The following is a 15,083-nucleotide window of genomic DNA, read 5'->3' as shown; positions in this document are numbered from 1 at the left end:
TACATATATTCTTGTATATATGTAGACATATATACAAACATACAAAGTTATATATGTAAGAAACATTGCAACTTTCATTCACGAATAGAGATCCAATATAGAGCAGAAGGACCGTGCAACATATGTATGTATGCTAATGCCAAAGCTGCCAGTAATATGCTTATAAAAACAATCCCCTCCCCCTTCCCCACCAAGAAAGTACAGTAGTGTGTTTGGGATGGAGACTATTCTTCTCTTAAGCACAGACAGCATGCCATCAGGCCTGCCTTAAATGAACATTTCCGGCATGTGTCATATGAAGCCCTTTCAGTCTGAGACCAGACAGACTCTCCTTCCAGTAAATGACGTCTTGACAGACGGGGTTTAAACCTCATCCTGATGACATCCCGGCCCACCGGTCTAGGTGTCATCCTCTTTAACTTTCTCCTTCTCTCTCTCTGCCCTTGTGAAGTAGTATCTCTTCTCATTTCTTCACCGCTGGTACCTTTTCTCTCAGCATGTTCAAAGCTACACTATTTTCTTACATGTCTATAAAAGACCATCACAAACTTTTGATTCATGTTCTTGAAGCTCATCATGCCTGTCAGATATTGCTGTTGTGTTTTGTTTTGGTTTTTGTTTTGTTGTGTTGTGTTTTTGTGACAGCCACACTAACAGTTGTGACTGCTTTGACAGCAGTTGCTGTAAACCATCATATTTTTACGTTCTGAATCATTTCCCTCGTAACTTCTTCATTTGGCAGCTCATTTCATTCTACACTACCATCCAATTTTTTATGGTTTTCATTATTATCATCATCAACACCACCATTACCGTAATCTCTCTTGTTTCTGAGTCTGCTGCTTGCACCAGTATTGTCAATGTTATAACCATAATCTTACATTATCACCATTATCATCATCATCATCACCAGTGGAAGATCCAACTAGGTTATCTGTGACATGAACCATATCACCAGCTTGCCTTAAAAACCTCATTTTCATCAGTTTTCTTTCAGACGGTAATTTTATAACATGTTTCATTATACTGATACCCGTATCACCCCAATCCACACCAGGAATCCTGCTTTAATGCATTGTGGTATACCAGCGTCAGTGACTGGCTCCTTCATTTCAACTATGTCTATGAACAAAGATTTAAAAGGAGGGGACCTCTTTTCTCTCAAACTGTTGTCGGCCCGATTCTCAAGGCATGCCTTCATTTCGACACGCTTGCTGCTTGTCCCCCAGACTTTCTGAATCCACACGGCCCCACATTTCCAGGCAGGCATGACTCCATAGGGAGATCTCAATTTGCATTAATTAGGACAAGAGTGACAATGTGCGGAACTGGCACGAAGATTCTCAATCTCTATAATTGGTCTCACTGTCTCCCCTCCCCCCCCCCCCCATCTTCCAAAAATTATCTTTCCTCTCCCCCATGTCTCTTTTTTTTTGCATTTTTATGTTCTTCGGTTCTCTCTCTCTCTCTCTCCATATATTTCCCCCTCTTTCTGTCGCGCTTTGTGAAAACACATGATTTATATAAGGCGAATAACTTTGATACAAGCTAATTGTTGTGGAAAATGGGATCTGATGTTTTTGAAAAGATGCAGAGTCATAAAAAGCCATGGAAAGTGATAAAACCTTGGATGATGAATTAGGCAGTACGTGTGATCCATTTTAGCAACAAACATGAGACCAAGAGGGGAAAATAAGGTAACTCTTAACAAAGGAGTTACGGAGTTGGCAGATGGTAACAGGTGCAATGTGCGGAAAACGTGCAATAAAAGCTATCAGAAAAGCCATTCCTTTGGAGCACGAAATTAGCCTTGGTGGTGTATTGTAAGGCAAACTCCCTTTATGAATAAAGTTTACTGCAAAGGGGGAAAGTGGTGTACATACACGTTTGACATGAAAGCTATGTGACAGTGACACTGTGATCAGAATTTTGCTAATTAACAAGCAAATTTGTTCTGTTTTGGGATAGATGTTTGGCAATAAGTACATGTTGACACAAAGCCATGTTTTAATCTGTTGAGGATGGACTGGTTTTGCTACAACACGCATTTCCAGTAGACACCTGCCCGAGTATACTCGGGACTCGTCCTCAACGGGTTAAGGGATCTGTGCATTTCTATAAACAATAAACTCAAGCTTGATTATATATATGTGTGTGTTTGTGTGTGTGTGTGTGTGTGTGTGTGTGTTATCAGGAAAGAGAGAGAGAGAGAGAGAGAGGGGAAATGATAGAGGAAAAGAAAGTGAAGAGGAAGAAAGATCTAAATGAGAGGGAAGTTGAAAGGAAGAATCGAGAAAGATGTATGGGAGAGTACATTGTAATATTCTCAGACTGACAATCCAGGTCACCACATTTCCAAGGCCCAGTGGAATAGGCCAGCAGGAGATGCTATTCAGCCTGTCTAATGATGCTCATCCATTAGATGCTGCCAAGGAGAGCATTGGCACCATTGCTGTTACAAACCCATCCACTTATAGTGCAGACTGTGGCCCTAATAAAACTAGGGGGATCATTTTTTTGCAAACTTTAGCTTTGATATACATGTAGAAACTGAAAACCACTACCCCTGGAATTATTCAACAGGCACAGACAAAGCTAATATTTAAACAGCTTGTGCCATTATTTTTATAGGATCATAGCTTCTTTTTTTTTTTGGTGGTAAATCTGAAGATGGCCAATACTTGCAGGAAGATGGTGAAATCACATTTGTACTTCGGCTAGCATCATATGACATGTTTCGTGCTGGTTAAAATCAATGTCATTTGGTCTGATTAGACATTCATTTGAAGAATGAGGTCACATACGTTTTACCAATTAGCCAGAAGGGATTACACAGTAGAAGGACAGTTTGCAGAGTTGCTGGTCTTCAGGTTGCCGTGACAACATGCAGAACATCACCTTTGATGCTGCTGTCCCTTGTGTTTGGTGCAATTTCGCATGACGTCGCTGCACTTACGAGCAGAAACAGAGCCAACTGTGTGCCAGCTTCAACTGCAGGCATGCAGACACCTTCTCCAAGCTGTCCTTTTATGAGCTGCTTTTATCACTCAGGTACAGACATGCAATTTGAGCATGTCTGCACATTGTGGATTTTTTTTTTCTCTCGCTGCTGCTCAAAAGCTGTAAGACACTATGCATTCTGTTATGACTGTCTTCCCCACTTGATGTATACATCTTGTAAATAAACAGCAACAAAAGAAAGAATGTTCCTCTTTTTTTGAGATCAGGTATCATGTGCCCAGTGGCTTTGTCAATCATGAGATTTGGTTCAGAAAGTCACCTCATTTCTTGTCAACATTAACAACTACAGCCCTTGATATAATCCACAATATAATGCCCTGCATGTGGGCCCTTTGTATATTTTGTTTTTTCTTACACCATGATGTATGCATCATCACCGTTTGATCCAAACTAATCAACTTGAACCCTGGATTCCACTGTCCCTTGTCATCGCCACCATAATTACTTATCACCACCAACGATGGTAACAGGATGAGTCTTGGTAAACAGTGACAGGTTTGGGGGCAAGTTCACTCCCTCAGTGAGTAGGAACATGTTGCATCAAGGCTGAATTTAACTTTGGTCCATATTGGTAGTTTTTTTGTCCTTTTTTTTTCCCACCGTGCATGTCGCAGCCTTGTTCATTCATCAGCAGGGATCTACCACTCACCTCAGCTAGGGAGCCTGGATGTTTACTGAACTCGGCAGAGAGCAACACGTTGATGACAGTAATTACCCAGCGCCCCTTTTCTTGTCAATGTCGTTTGTGATGATTTAGACCAGATGACTCATCCAATATCATCATGTAGCATTGTCACTGCCAGGGATGTAGAGATAGAGAGGGAGAGGGAAAGTAAAGAGAGAGAGAGAAAGGAAGGGAAAAAGGTGTAAAAAAGTATGTTTTCTGTTTTTGTATCTGTTTAGAGTACCTACACTCGTTGCAGGCATGGAAGAATGCCTGTTTGGCTCTCATGGACGGGGAAAGTATTGGTTGATGACGTTTTTGTTTGCTTTGCCCCATAACTCATGGAGATGGTGTACATGAGCTATGTAGCTTACAAAGATGCTGAGAGAGCATAAAGTGAGTACAATATCTATTTTAAGTTGCCATGGTCTTCCCGAGCACTTTCACTGTCATGTAGAAATTACTTGGTGATAAGTTGATGTTAGTATACGGCAGCCTGTTTTGTGACAGTTATGAGAATTAATGATATATTAATAAGTTTTGGATATCATTACCATCAGTGAGTCATGGATACTGCAATAAACCCTTTATAAGGCATTCAATTATGCTTACATTGAGTTTCAGTTTTACATTATTTGACTGCCCAACACATTCTGTGTTTATATGATCCATCTTTTCACGAAGGACCAGGCATTTATGCAGGCAAATTGGATTATTCATTGTTTTATGTGTGCATTTTTTGTTTGTTTGTTTGTTTGTTTTTGGTTAAGTGTGTCAGTGTTGTAGAGTGGAAAGGGAGAGACTATGTATGGCTCTCAGATATGGAAAATTAATCATTGTGATTTCCAGAAGTGATATAATTTGGGAAGACTTATTGGAATTGTGACCAGGCCTCTGTTTCTTTATAGACATAAATCAATTTTATGACACTGTTGGTATTGTTACCGTGGAATCATCACTGTGCGGCTATCAACTGATGGTGTCATACTACGTATCAGTGAAACAGATCTTGAAATCTGATATCAGCCACAGACTACCTCTCACCCTCTCTCTGTTTGTTTGTTTGTCTGTCTGTCTGTCTGTCTGTCTGTCTGTCTCTTTATATCCCTTTCTCAACCATTCTCATTATCTTTTCTTTTTTTTTCTTTAGTGGGCGATGTAGGTCAATATCTGGTTTTGATTTTGGAGATTACACTTTATATCGTAGGGGCTTGACTAAAAAGTTACTCATGTGGGCGATGCATTGCAGGATATGCATGCTGATGTACATCATGTCTGCTCTCACTGGTATCTACTGATGATACGAGGATCAGAAATCAGCTGCCAATGGACAAAAAAATACAAAAACAAGGACAACAACAACATTAGCCAACCAACATCCATCTCGGGGCTTCTCGCTTCTTGTCTGATTTGCATCTTATCTCGTCCAGACGATGTGCTCCGGCAATTCATTACCCCACTTGCTCCCTTGATGAATGGCTCATGTCATCAGGGGGTGCATATTCTTGAGAAGAAATAAACAAACAAACAAACAACCACAATAACAACAACGAGTATAATTCACATTAATCTGTGTCTATGAATTGATCTAGTTTTGATTATTTGTGCATGCAGGGCTGCAAAATAAAAATACCAGCACTGATATCTGAGCTGTCCTAGATGTTTCATGTATCAGTGAAATATTACAAGTGACAGAATTTCAAGGTTTTTGTTGTTGTCGTTGAGATATCAAAATTATTTATGATTTCACAAGACAGTGATATCTAACTTAATCACAATTATGCAAATTAGATGCAGCGATGATGTCATCATCTCACAAATCTGCTATTGGCTTGTAAGTAAAGTCCAAAACTTATGTGATTTTTCCCCATAATTCAGCAACCATAATCCCACCCTTTTAAAAGTCACAATTACTGAGCTACTGGAACTCTGCACTAATTTGATGTGATGGACTTAATTCATCCCTTTTGAGTTAATTAAAAACAAAGGAAATTGATGTAGGATTTGTGTTGAGGGTAATGAAAGACTTGTGGAGTGAGGACATCATCTCCTCATTTAACCTCTGTATGAAATCGTGTTTAAGCTGTATTGTGAACACATGTTTATCTGCAAAATTCTAAAGCTTTCTTGTTTCTAGTCTGATATAAATGGAACTTCAACTGTTCTGTTTGTGTGATATTACTCTGTTTATCTGCGTCAACTTGAACATTGACTGGCATTTTAGTACAGTTTGGTAAACCACCAGGGAAGAATGTTACCATAGTTTGATTTTCTTTTTCATGGCAATACAAAGATTAGAATCAGTATCAAATGTGCATTTACTCTTATGAAGTGGCAGGTCCCAAATTGTCTGTGGTCAAATGGCTAAAATATATATATATCACTGACATTTTGTACATGCATATTTTAGATATCATTTCATGATGGAATTTGTCAAGTCTTGTACTTTTCATCAGAATATCTTCCTCAGAAGAAGAGGGATTAAGATATTTTGCGGATTGGAATATAGGTTTTTATATTTCTGAGAGCACAGGGCATCCCTGATGGCTTAAGGAGACAGCCAGAATCTGTGAGATAATATTCTTTGTCTCTTTGCTACTGAAGGAAGCGAGATTGTTGGACCAAGAACTTGATTTGTGGCACATGGTGCTTGGCGCCCTCTCTTGGTGAAGACTTGACAATCAAGTTTACTTGATACTGTAGACTCATCTTGAGATAGAGCCTAAAGTCTCTGTGTCTATCTATGATATTTTCCTTTTTGATACATGAAACTTGTTAAATGTTTTCCCTTTATAAGTTAGATTGAGATTTACATATAATCAGTTGCTTAATAGTGAATTGATTTTTCATTTTACCAATTTACATCAATGTCGGTTTTTTTTATTTGAGGCACAATCACATTTTTTTTTTCTCTGCCAAGGTATGAAGCATTGTAAGTGATGCTTGTTTGTTTATTTGTGCCTCTTTCTTTTCTTCAGATTGATGACATATTGTACAATGTATGATGTTACTGATGGTGTGCATTGCTATTCATCAATGGCAAACAAGTAATCAAACAATGTTACCGAAGTGTTTGTTAAAATGTGATTTGATCAGCAGGGGATATGGCTTATGCAAGAGATATGAAGGAACTGTGATCTGACAGATGCTGTATGTGTATGTCCATTTGGGCATCATTGTAGTTTCTTTTAGATGGACACCAATGTCTACCTTAAAATCCCACTTTTTGTGTGTTCCAGGAGCTGAAGCACAGCCATTCCAACTCTGCCTCGTCGGGAGCACCACAGGAGCAGGACCAGGATCCAAGTCTGAAAGAGTTCCAGAAGTCCACACTGCGCTATGCCTCGCTCAAGCTGGGACCAAGCACATCCAAGCAGGACCAGGAGCCACGCCTGCTAACAGAGCAAAATGTAAGTTTGTGGATCAATCTTGGCCAGTTTTATCCCAGACAGTTTTCCAGCCGCGTCAAACATTTCTTCATACGGAAGAATGTCTGTATTTTTGTTGTAATTCTTCGTTTGGAGCTTATAATCTTAACTGCATTTCAAAGCTCAATCTACTGAAAAAAAGAAATATGAATACAGTTTCAATGAATTATGTTCATTTTATCATTCAGTATAAAAGAATAGAGGGTACATCAGGATTTGAATACACTCTTATGCTAAATAGTTGTTTCCATACTCTGTGTGTTGCAAGGCTTGTCATTCTAGTACAGTGGAAACTCGATATAACGAGATGGTCGGGACCGAGTCATTTTCCTCGTTATAGCCGATATCTCGTTATATCAGTAGGCATAAAAGAAGGCATAAAATAAAGACATCAATTTGCACATGTGGGACTACCCATCATATTTCAATCAATACTGATAACTTGATATTGTGTGTGAGGGAGTTACTCACCTTTATGGGTAAGAAGATGTTTTTCGCCAAGGAAATCCAATATCAAGAATGTGTTTCTTATTAATTGTTTGAATTTGTAAATTTATATAGCTTGCGATTGTATCAATACAAGATCGTCTGTGGATTGGTATGTGGTTATCGTATGGGTGTGTGTTGTGTGGAAAGCTTGAATATGGTCTGCACAATGCTGTGTGTGTATGTGACACATTCTATATGTACATTATGACTGCGTGTGTGAAGACGGGGAATTCCCTAAGTAGAAGGCCAATCACAGCATCAGATTGCCTCACACCTGCTAAACGTCATGATGATGTCATGTATACATATGGCCGTCCCACTACATTTTCTGCATGTATCAGTGTGCGTGCACACACACACTTCACACGTACAACATGCAGTGCTAGCTGGAGTGCTTAATGATTATGTGTGTACAAGACAGTTTTTGGCGCATCAAGCTTTACAATCTCGGAAGATGATAGCACAGGCGAAGTAAAGCTTTACCGAAGGCATTTTGCTTTACCTCGCTATAGCAGGTTTGATTTACTATGTTTTTCTTTGTTTGGAAGTCACAAAATTTATCTCGTTATAGCAGTTATTTCGTTATAGCCGATCTCGCTATAAGAGTAACATTTTACATAGACTTGTGTGGAAGGAAATTTGGGACCGAGAAAATTTCCTCGTTATAACCGATATCTCGTTATAGCAGTGTTCGTTATACCGAGTTTCCCCTGTAGTGTATTTTTTCTTCCATCTCTTGTCCTGTGTAAATGTCAGGAGGCTGCTAGGTTATTCTGCCATCCCTGCACAATTTTCCTCAAATGAACCCACATGTGTACTTCTCCTTCCTGGAGTCTCTATCTGTTTTCCATCAGTTGCTGTGTGTTTCCAATCTGTCTCTCCATCTACATCTCTCTGATCGGTGACCTCTGCCCTCTGTATTCTTCCTTGTCTTCTTCTTTCTTCTTTATCCATTCTTCAACCACTCTTGTTTCTTCTTTTCTCTCCATGCTCCTCTTCTTCTTTCATCTACCTATACTCTGCTCTACTCTACCTCTCCTTTTTTCTGTCTTCATCCCTTGTCCCATCTCTCTATCTCCTTCTATCATCTCTTGTCTCACTCCCTTACCCCCTCATTCCACTTTTTTTCCATCTCCATCTGAGCTGTAACCCCCTCCTCCTCCTGTCCATCTACCCCTCTGTTTTCTCCTTACCTTCATCTTCTCTTCTATCCTCCTTTCTCCTGTTCTTGTCTTACCCTACCCCCTTTATCTTCCTGCACCTACCCTTCCTCTACTTTGTTTTGTCAATCTTCATCCCCATTTCTACCCCTTCCCCCTCCTCCTAGCTCTTCCTAACCCTCCTCCTCTTCCTGCCCCTCCTCCTCCTCCTCCTCCTCCTCTTCCTCCTCCCCCATCATCCCCACCCATGTCCCGGTGTACTCTCATCATCTGTCTATCTCTCGTTTCCAGTCGTCAGCATCTCTCAGGAAATTACAAGTGCACTGCACACAGCCACATTAAGGATCTTCCTCCAAGATTGCTACTGTGTCTATTGATTACACCTTCTACTTCTCACCGTTCTCTCCGTCTCTCTCCTCCTACGATCCTTCCCCTCCCTTCTCCCTGACAGGTCCGTGGTATCCGATTCCATGTGCGCTCCCTGGGGTGGGTGGAGATGGAGGACTCGGATCTGTCACCAGGCAAGAGCAGTCTTGCTGTCAATAACTGCATAAGGCAGCTATCGTACCGCAAGAACGACATCCGGGACACAGCTGGTATCTGGGGAGAGGTAGGTGAAAGGGTAAGGATTTGAGAATATCACTAACAGCATTTGATATTAATTGTTGAGTTCTCTTTATTGCATTCATTTTTTTTTTCGGGGGGGGGGGGGGGAGGGGTGTAGGGGTGAACATGGAAAATGGGAGTATGTCAGTGGATGGAGAAAAGATAAAAGGTTGTAATTCCATGTCAGAAGAATGCTAAGTTAAAAGGGAGGAGAACTTCATCAGGGGAAAATCTTTTTGTAATAGGAATATGTGCATATGATTGTTCAAAGTGATGTCACAGTCGAACATTTCCGCCTAATGTGAGTGACATATATAAGCTGTATTTCTTCAAATAGAATTAATGTAAGGGAACCTCTACTACTCAAGACATGACAGTTATCAGTAATCGCTGCATAGGGGAGCCATTGGTCTGTAGATGATATAGACTTTGAATTAGTTCAAAAAGGGATGGAGCATATTCACACTCAGAAATTTACTCCTACCACACTTCAGATCCAAAAATTGATTCAGTTTCATATGTGTTTACACAGAAAAACTTCACAGTGGCTCGACACTCATTACCAGGTAAAATACTTACTCTGTAATCTTGAATCATGATCAGACTTACACAAATGATAAGACGGAGTACAATGGATCTACACATGCTCTTTAAAATTTGAAATACATCCAACCACAGTCATCCAGCCATGCAGAGATCAATGGCCATCTTCATTATTGATACGTCCAGAGAAGAGAGACTTGCTCAACCTCAAATCTTTTAAGCAAGTTGTGTTGGGTTGATATTTTCGGCATTGTTAATTTACTATTCAGTATGATGATTTATATGATATTTGCATGTGCCATGATTCAAATAATATGGAAATAAGATGGAATATGAGTGGAAATACACCTTCCTCTCGGTCCATGTTCCTTGTAGTAACTGTATTTTGCATTGAGAATGTAAAAACAATCATGTGCCATCCATGTCTGGTTGACAGAGAGATCTGGAAAGGTAATAGCCGGATAATCAAGGTTGGACTGAAATGAGATTGATAAAGATGAATTGCTGTTCATTGTCATGCAAAGTGAATATAACTTCAAAAAAATACAAGCCATGGTAAACTTCACATAATGCGAGTAGTCTTATGAAGCACCAAAATTTCAAACATTTGAAGAGGAGGAATCCATTTTTTTCTCTCATAAAACCACATCAGTGAAGTACATCTTGCTTATTATATCAAAAGAGTGATTTTGTTTAGACAGAAAAGGTATATGCATGAAAGCATTGTGGGGCTTCATCCATGCATGAGCTCTCATATGAAAACAAAAGTATGACATTAAAAACAGCAGGCTTATGCAAATATTATCCTGTTGCTCTGGTTCCCCTTCACATTGGAATTCTAATTGGAGATTTCAATATTTCTTTTGAGCATCATCTAGCTAAACATACAAAACAATATGGACATAAATGGACTTCATGCATATCTGTTATTGTGAACATATATTTTCAGTACTGTCATAAGTAGAAAGATGCTACATCGTAAACAGCTTGGGCTATGGAAAAGTGACAAGATATGGGAGCGCATTTTTGAAGAGCACATCTTGCATTTGGAGACGGCAAAAATAATCTGGCTCTTAAATTGTGCGAGGTGCACTTAAGGGAACCAGTTGAAGATCCCTGGATGTAATTTGTGGATAATTCCGTTTCTGTGATAGTGCCTTCCCCGACGTTTCCCAGCTGATGGTTTAAGTCTTTATTTCACCTCTGGGAGAGACATACCATGGAAATGGCTGCATATAGACATCAGGGACGCACTCAAAATGTCTCTTTATAGTCAGCTGAATCCCAAATTCACTGTCCAAACTTTGGAAAATGTCTCCCAAATGTGCAATTGAGTGAATTGTGTAACCCTCGCTTGAATGACCTTTCCAATTTCCGTGGCATTTCATCTGCAGATGCCATTCTGGCAGTCATTCAGTATCCGACAGAGGCAAGATCGTATTATCTTCCTCTTAAGAGAAAAAGATGTGCAAAGGCTGCCTAAATCTAAAGCAGATTCTTTTTTATTTATTTCCTGAGTTCTGACATCATCTCTTCTTGTGAAGAGAGGGACACGTTTTTTTTACAAGTACGCAGCATTGACCACATATTGACCACAGATGACATACAGTACTGTGTAATATCATTCTATTATGGTGAGTCACAGCTATATGGCTATCAAAGATATCATCAGTCCATTTATATTTGCACCTGTAATGGTGTTGAGTTTCTAAGGGCAATCATTCCCTTTTACAATGTGTTACGATATTCTTCATGATGACAAACAAATTGATCATCATATGAAGAAATCATTTGTTTTTCTCTCTCTCTTTATCCCCATTTTTCTCTATCTGTATTTGGCTTCCTGTTACATGGATGTGTCCTCCTTCATTTTTTTTTCTTCTGTCTCCTTTCTTTCTCTCTTTTGCTCTCTTTCTCTCTATCTCCACTTTTGCAAACACATAAAAACAAACATCACTCACTCTTTGCCCCTTTTGCATATACAAATATGCTCACATGTACATATTTTCTCAATATCCTTTAACATCTATGTTTCTGTCCCTTTCTTTTTCATATGTCTGTATCTCGTTGTGTCTGTTATTCTTTTTATTTGTCTATTCTGTATGTGTCTCTCTGTATGGTGTCTCTCCTTCCCTCTCTTTGTCCTTGTCTGTCTGTCTGTCTGTCTGTCTGTCTGTCTCTGTCTGTCTGTCTGATCCCTATCTCTGTTTGTCTCCGTCTCCGTGCGCTCTCTCCCCCCTGTTACCCCCTCCCCAGGGCAAGGACATGTACATGGTGCTGGAGGACGAGTACCTCAAGCTGACAGACCCCAACGACTCCACCGTTCTCAACTCACAGCACGTGTGCAGCATCAGGGTGTGGGGAGTGGGGCGGGACAACGGCAGGTGAGGACAGCATCACTGACATGGATGGTGGAGATGATCGATGGAGATGATTGTTAGACTGGTGATGGTGGGAGGAAGAGATGATCTGAGTGCAGATGAATGAAGATTACGATGAAAATGGCAAGATGATATCTGTTAGTGATGATGATGAGGGTGATGATGAAGTAGGTGATGTTTGGAGTGTGGCTGAGTGAAGATCGTCATGATAACAGCAAGATGATATCTATTAGTGTTGATGATGAGGGTGATGATGATAATTGGAGTGAGACTGAAGAGTGATCAAGTTCTTGGTGGTAATGATGATAATGATGGTATGATAACATCAAGTGATGATGATGATGATGATGATGATGATGATGATGATGATGATGATTATGAAGATGATGAAGATGGTGATGGTGATGATGATGGTGATGGTGATGGTGATGGTGATGGTGGTGGTGATGGGGATGGGGATGGGGATGATGATGATTAAAGAAATGATTTTTGATTGATATTAGCAGTGATAGTGTGCAAAGGTGATATGCATGGTAAGAATAATAGTGAGAATGTTGTAGTATGAATTAAATCTACTAAGTGCTGGAAGTTTTAATATGATGAAATGAACTTCTGATGATGCTGGTGGTGATGCTAATGATTGTGATGGCAATCTCACTAAGGTGATGGAGATGATAGTGATGATTGTTGACATTATCACAGTAGCTTTCAGAATGAAGGGTGGTGCCGACTGCAAAATATTTGTTTAGAAGTGAGAAGAGTGTCATAAATGCAATGGTAGAAATTTGATTTCAGTTCCTACACACTATGAATGGTGATATCAGAAACTGATTGTGAAAAACACAGGAAAGGTTAATTATGAAAGATATACATTGACCTTATGATAAGGAAAATTGCATGGCAAGAGGCAAAAGATAATGAAGCTCTTTCCTCAAAGTTACAAATGAATGCATAAATGCATTGCATGATAGTTTAATGATGGTGGTGCGTGGCTATGCATACTGTACATGTATATCTATTTTAGTTATTACAACACATTAATTGCCTTCTGTACCTGAGGGGATCTTGAAGACTTCAGTGCCTTGTACAATGTGGTACTCTCACAATAATATTGGAGGTCTCTGGGGTTTGTTGTGTGTTGAATATTGAACAAGGGCAGAGAAAGAGTGATATATCACACTATGAAAAAAAAAGGCAATAAACCAAAACAAATGGAAGGTCTGCAAAGAGACTGGAGCCAATTTGATCTATTTATAATAAGTGCCAGACGGCTGGTGTGTGGATGTGTGTCATTTGACTGATAGCAACTTTATCAGGAAGTGATTGTCTGGTGGCTGGATGGATTAAATGGGATTATATTCAGCTTCCTTCTTCATCTCTTCCTCGCATTTCATCTTCAGCTTGTGATGTAATGTGTATTTTTTTTTTGGGGGGGGAGGGGGGGGGGGGCTTCGTGTTCAGTTTGTTTTGAACTACACAAAAAAAAAACTGCAAGAACTGAGCACTGTCTGCAGTGGCAGATATGATAACATCTTTTTTTAATGTTTTTTTTTTAATTCTGTATTTTTTGTTAGTCTGACTTGATTTCATGTTGTTTCCAGCATAGATTCAGCTGATATCTTCTAAGGTCGTCATAATAATCCAAAATTCAAGATATTGCATTGCCTTGTGATGAATCCCAAGTGGGGCAAATCCTCCGGGGGTCGATGCTCATGATATATGCATGAAATATGCAATATGTCTGGCATAGCTCTCTCCTGGCAAAAGGAGATAAAGCAGGCCGTCTTCTCTGAGATGTGAATATTTGATGAGCTGCCGTACTTCCAGAATAGCATGTATAGTTGAGCAGGGATTTTCTTCTTGTCTTCGGAATAATTCACAAATCTGAATATATCATAGCCCTCGGCAGCCAGTGGAGCACTCTCTTTTTTAGCCGAGTCGTTGATTTTGTTTTTATGATATTCTCTATGGGTTCAGAACTAGCAGAGAGCTTAAAAGGAAAAGTTCATGTTTCTGGGTCTTTATGCATGTGTGTGTGTGTGTGTGTGTGTGTGTGTCTGTGTCTGTGTGTGTGTGTGTGTGTGTGTGTTTGTGTGTAATATTGACATGTTCTTGTGTCAGCTATCCTTGTTGAAAGTGCACAACTTGCAGGAATACTGGAAAGTCTTAGGGTAACTTGGATCAATTTCAGGGTTATTGTTTGATACACTGTTTCAGGAAATAGATTTTAGGATGAATTGTTCTGATGTGTAATGGAAGGATTTGTACATACATGTACAAACTATTAAATAACATAATTCTATTGTTATGTGACAGGCAATGCCTATTTCTGTCTTTTCAGTACACTCAGTTTTTATGGCAGATTTGGAGGAATGTGTTCACTTTGATAGGAATGACAATACTGACATTTATAACGTGCAACATATCCACTCAAAGGTGCTCAAGGCGCTCACAATTAATATTTATAACCAAGTACGCAATACACCGGTGTGGTAGAATTTAATTTGGTATGATGGCTAGAAATAGACAGGGTATTACTTCCTTGGCACAAGGAGGACTGTTGGTCATTCCTCATGGACAATGGTCAAGAGTCATGGTCAAGGTGTAAATGAAGGGCTATTCATGTAATAGTAGAATAGTATGGTGTCTTGAGAAGATGACTGCATCCCAGCCGACCCTGCACTGCAGTTGCAGGGAAGTCAATAGGCACACACACACACACACACACACACACACGCACACAAGTTTCACTATGTTCTCAAGTGGTTCAGGTTTTAGCACAGTGTTTAGG

General features: G+C 39.7%; 1 protein-coding gene across 4 annotated transcripts in view; it reads left to right on the top strand.

Moving 5' to 3' along the window:
* Positions 1-15,083, top strand: part of LOC139721107 (uncharacterized) — a 196,555-nt gene that overhangs the window by 144,367 nt on the left and 37,105 nt on the right. For 3 of the 4 annotated variants that reach the window (XM_071632438.1, XM_071632437.1, XM_071632435.1), the window contains 3 exons: positions 6,925-7,095; positions 9,214-9,384; positions 12,168-12,295. In XM_071632438.1, coding sequence (XP_071488539.1) covers positions 6,925-7,095; positions 9,214-9,384; positions 12,168-12,295 — 470 coding nt within the window. The remainder of the gene's footprint in view (positions 1-6,924; positions 7,096-9,213; positions 9,385-12,167; positions 12,296-15,083) is intronic. The other variant, XM_071632436.1, reaches the window with a different exon arrangement.

Source organism: Diadema antillarum, unplaced genomic scaffold, assembly GCF_040938485.1.
Source record: "Diadema antillarum isolate AM-2024a unplaced genomic scaffold, OU_Dant_1.0 scf00000138, whole genome shotgun sequence".
Classification (NCBI taxonomy): Eukaryota; Metazoa; Echinodermata; class Echinoidea; order Diadematoida; family Diadematidae; genus Diadema; species Diadema antillarum.
The sequence above is the reverse complement of the archived record's forward strand: the minus strand, read 5'-3'. Positions and strand labels throughout refer to the sequence as shown.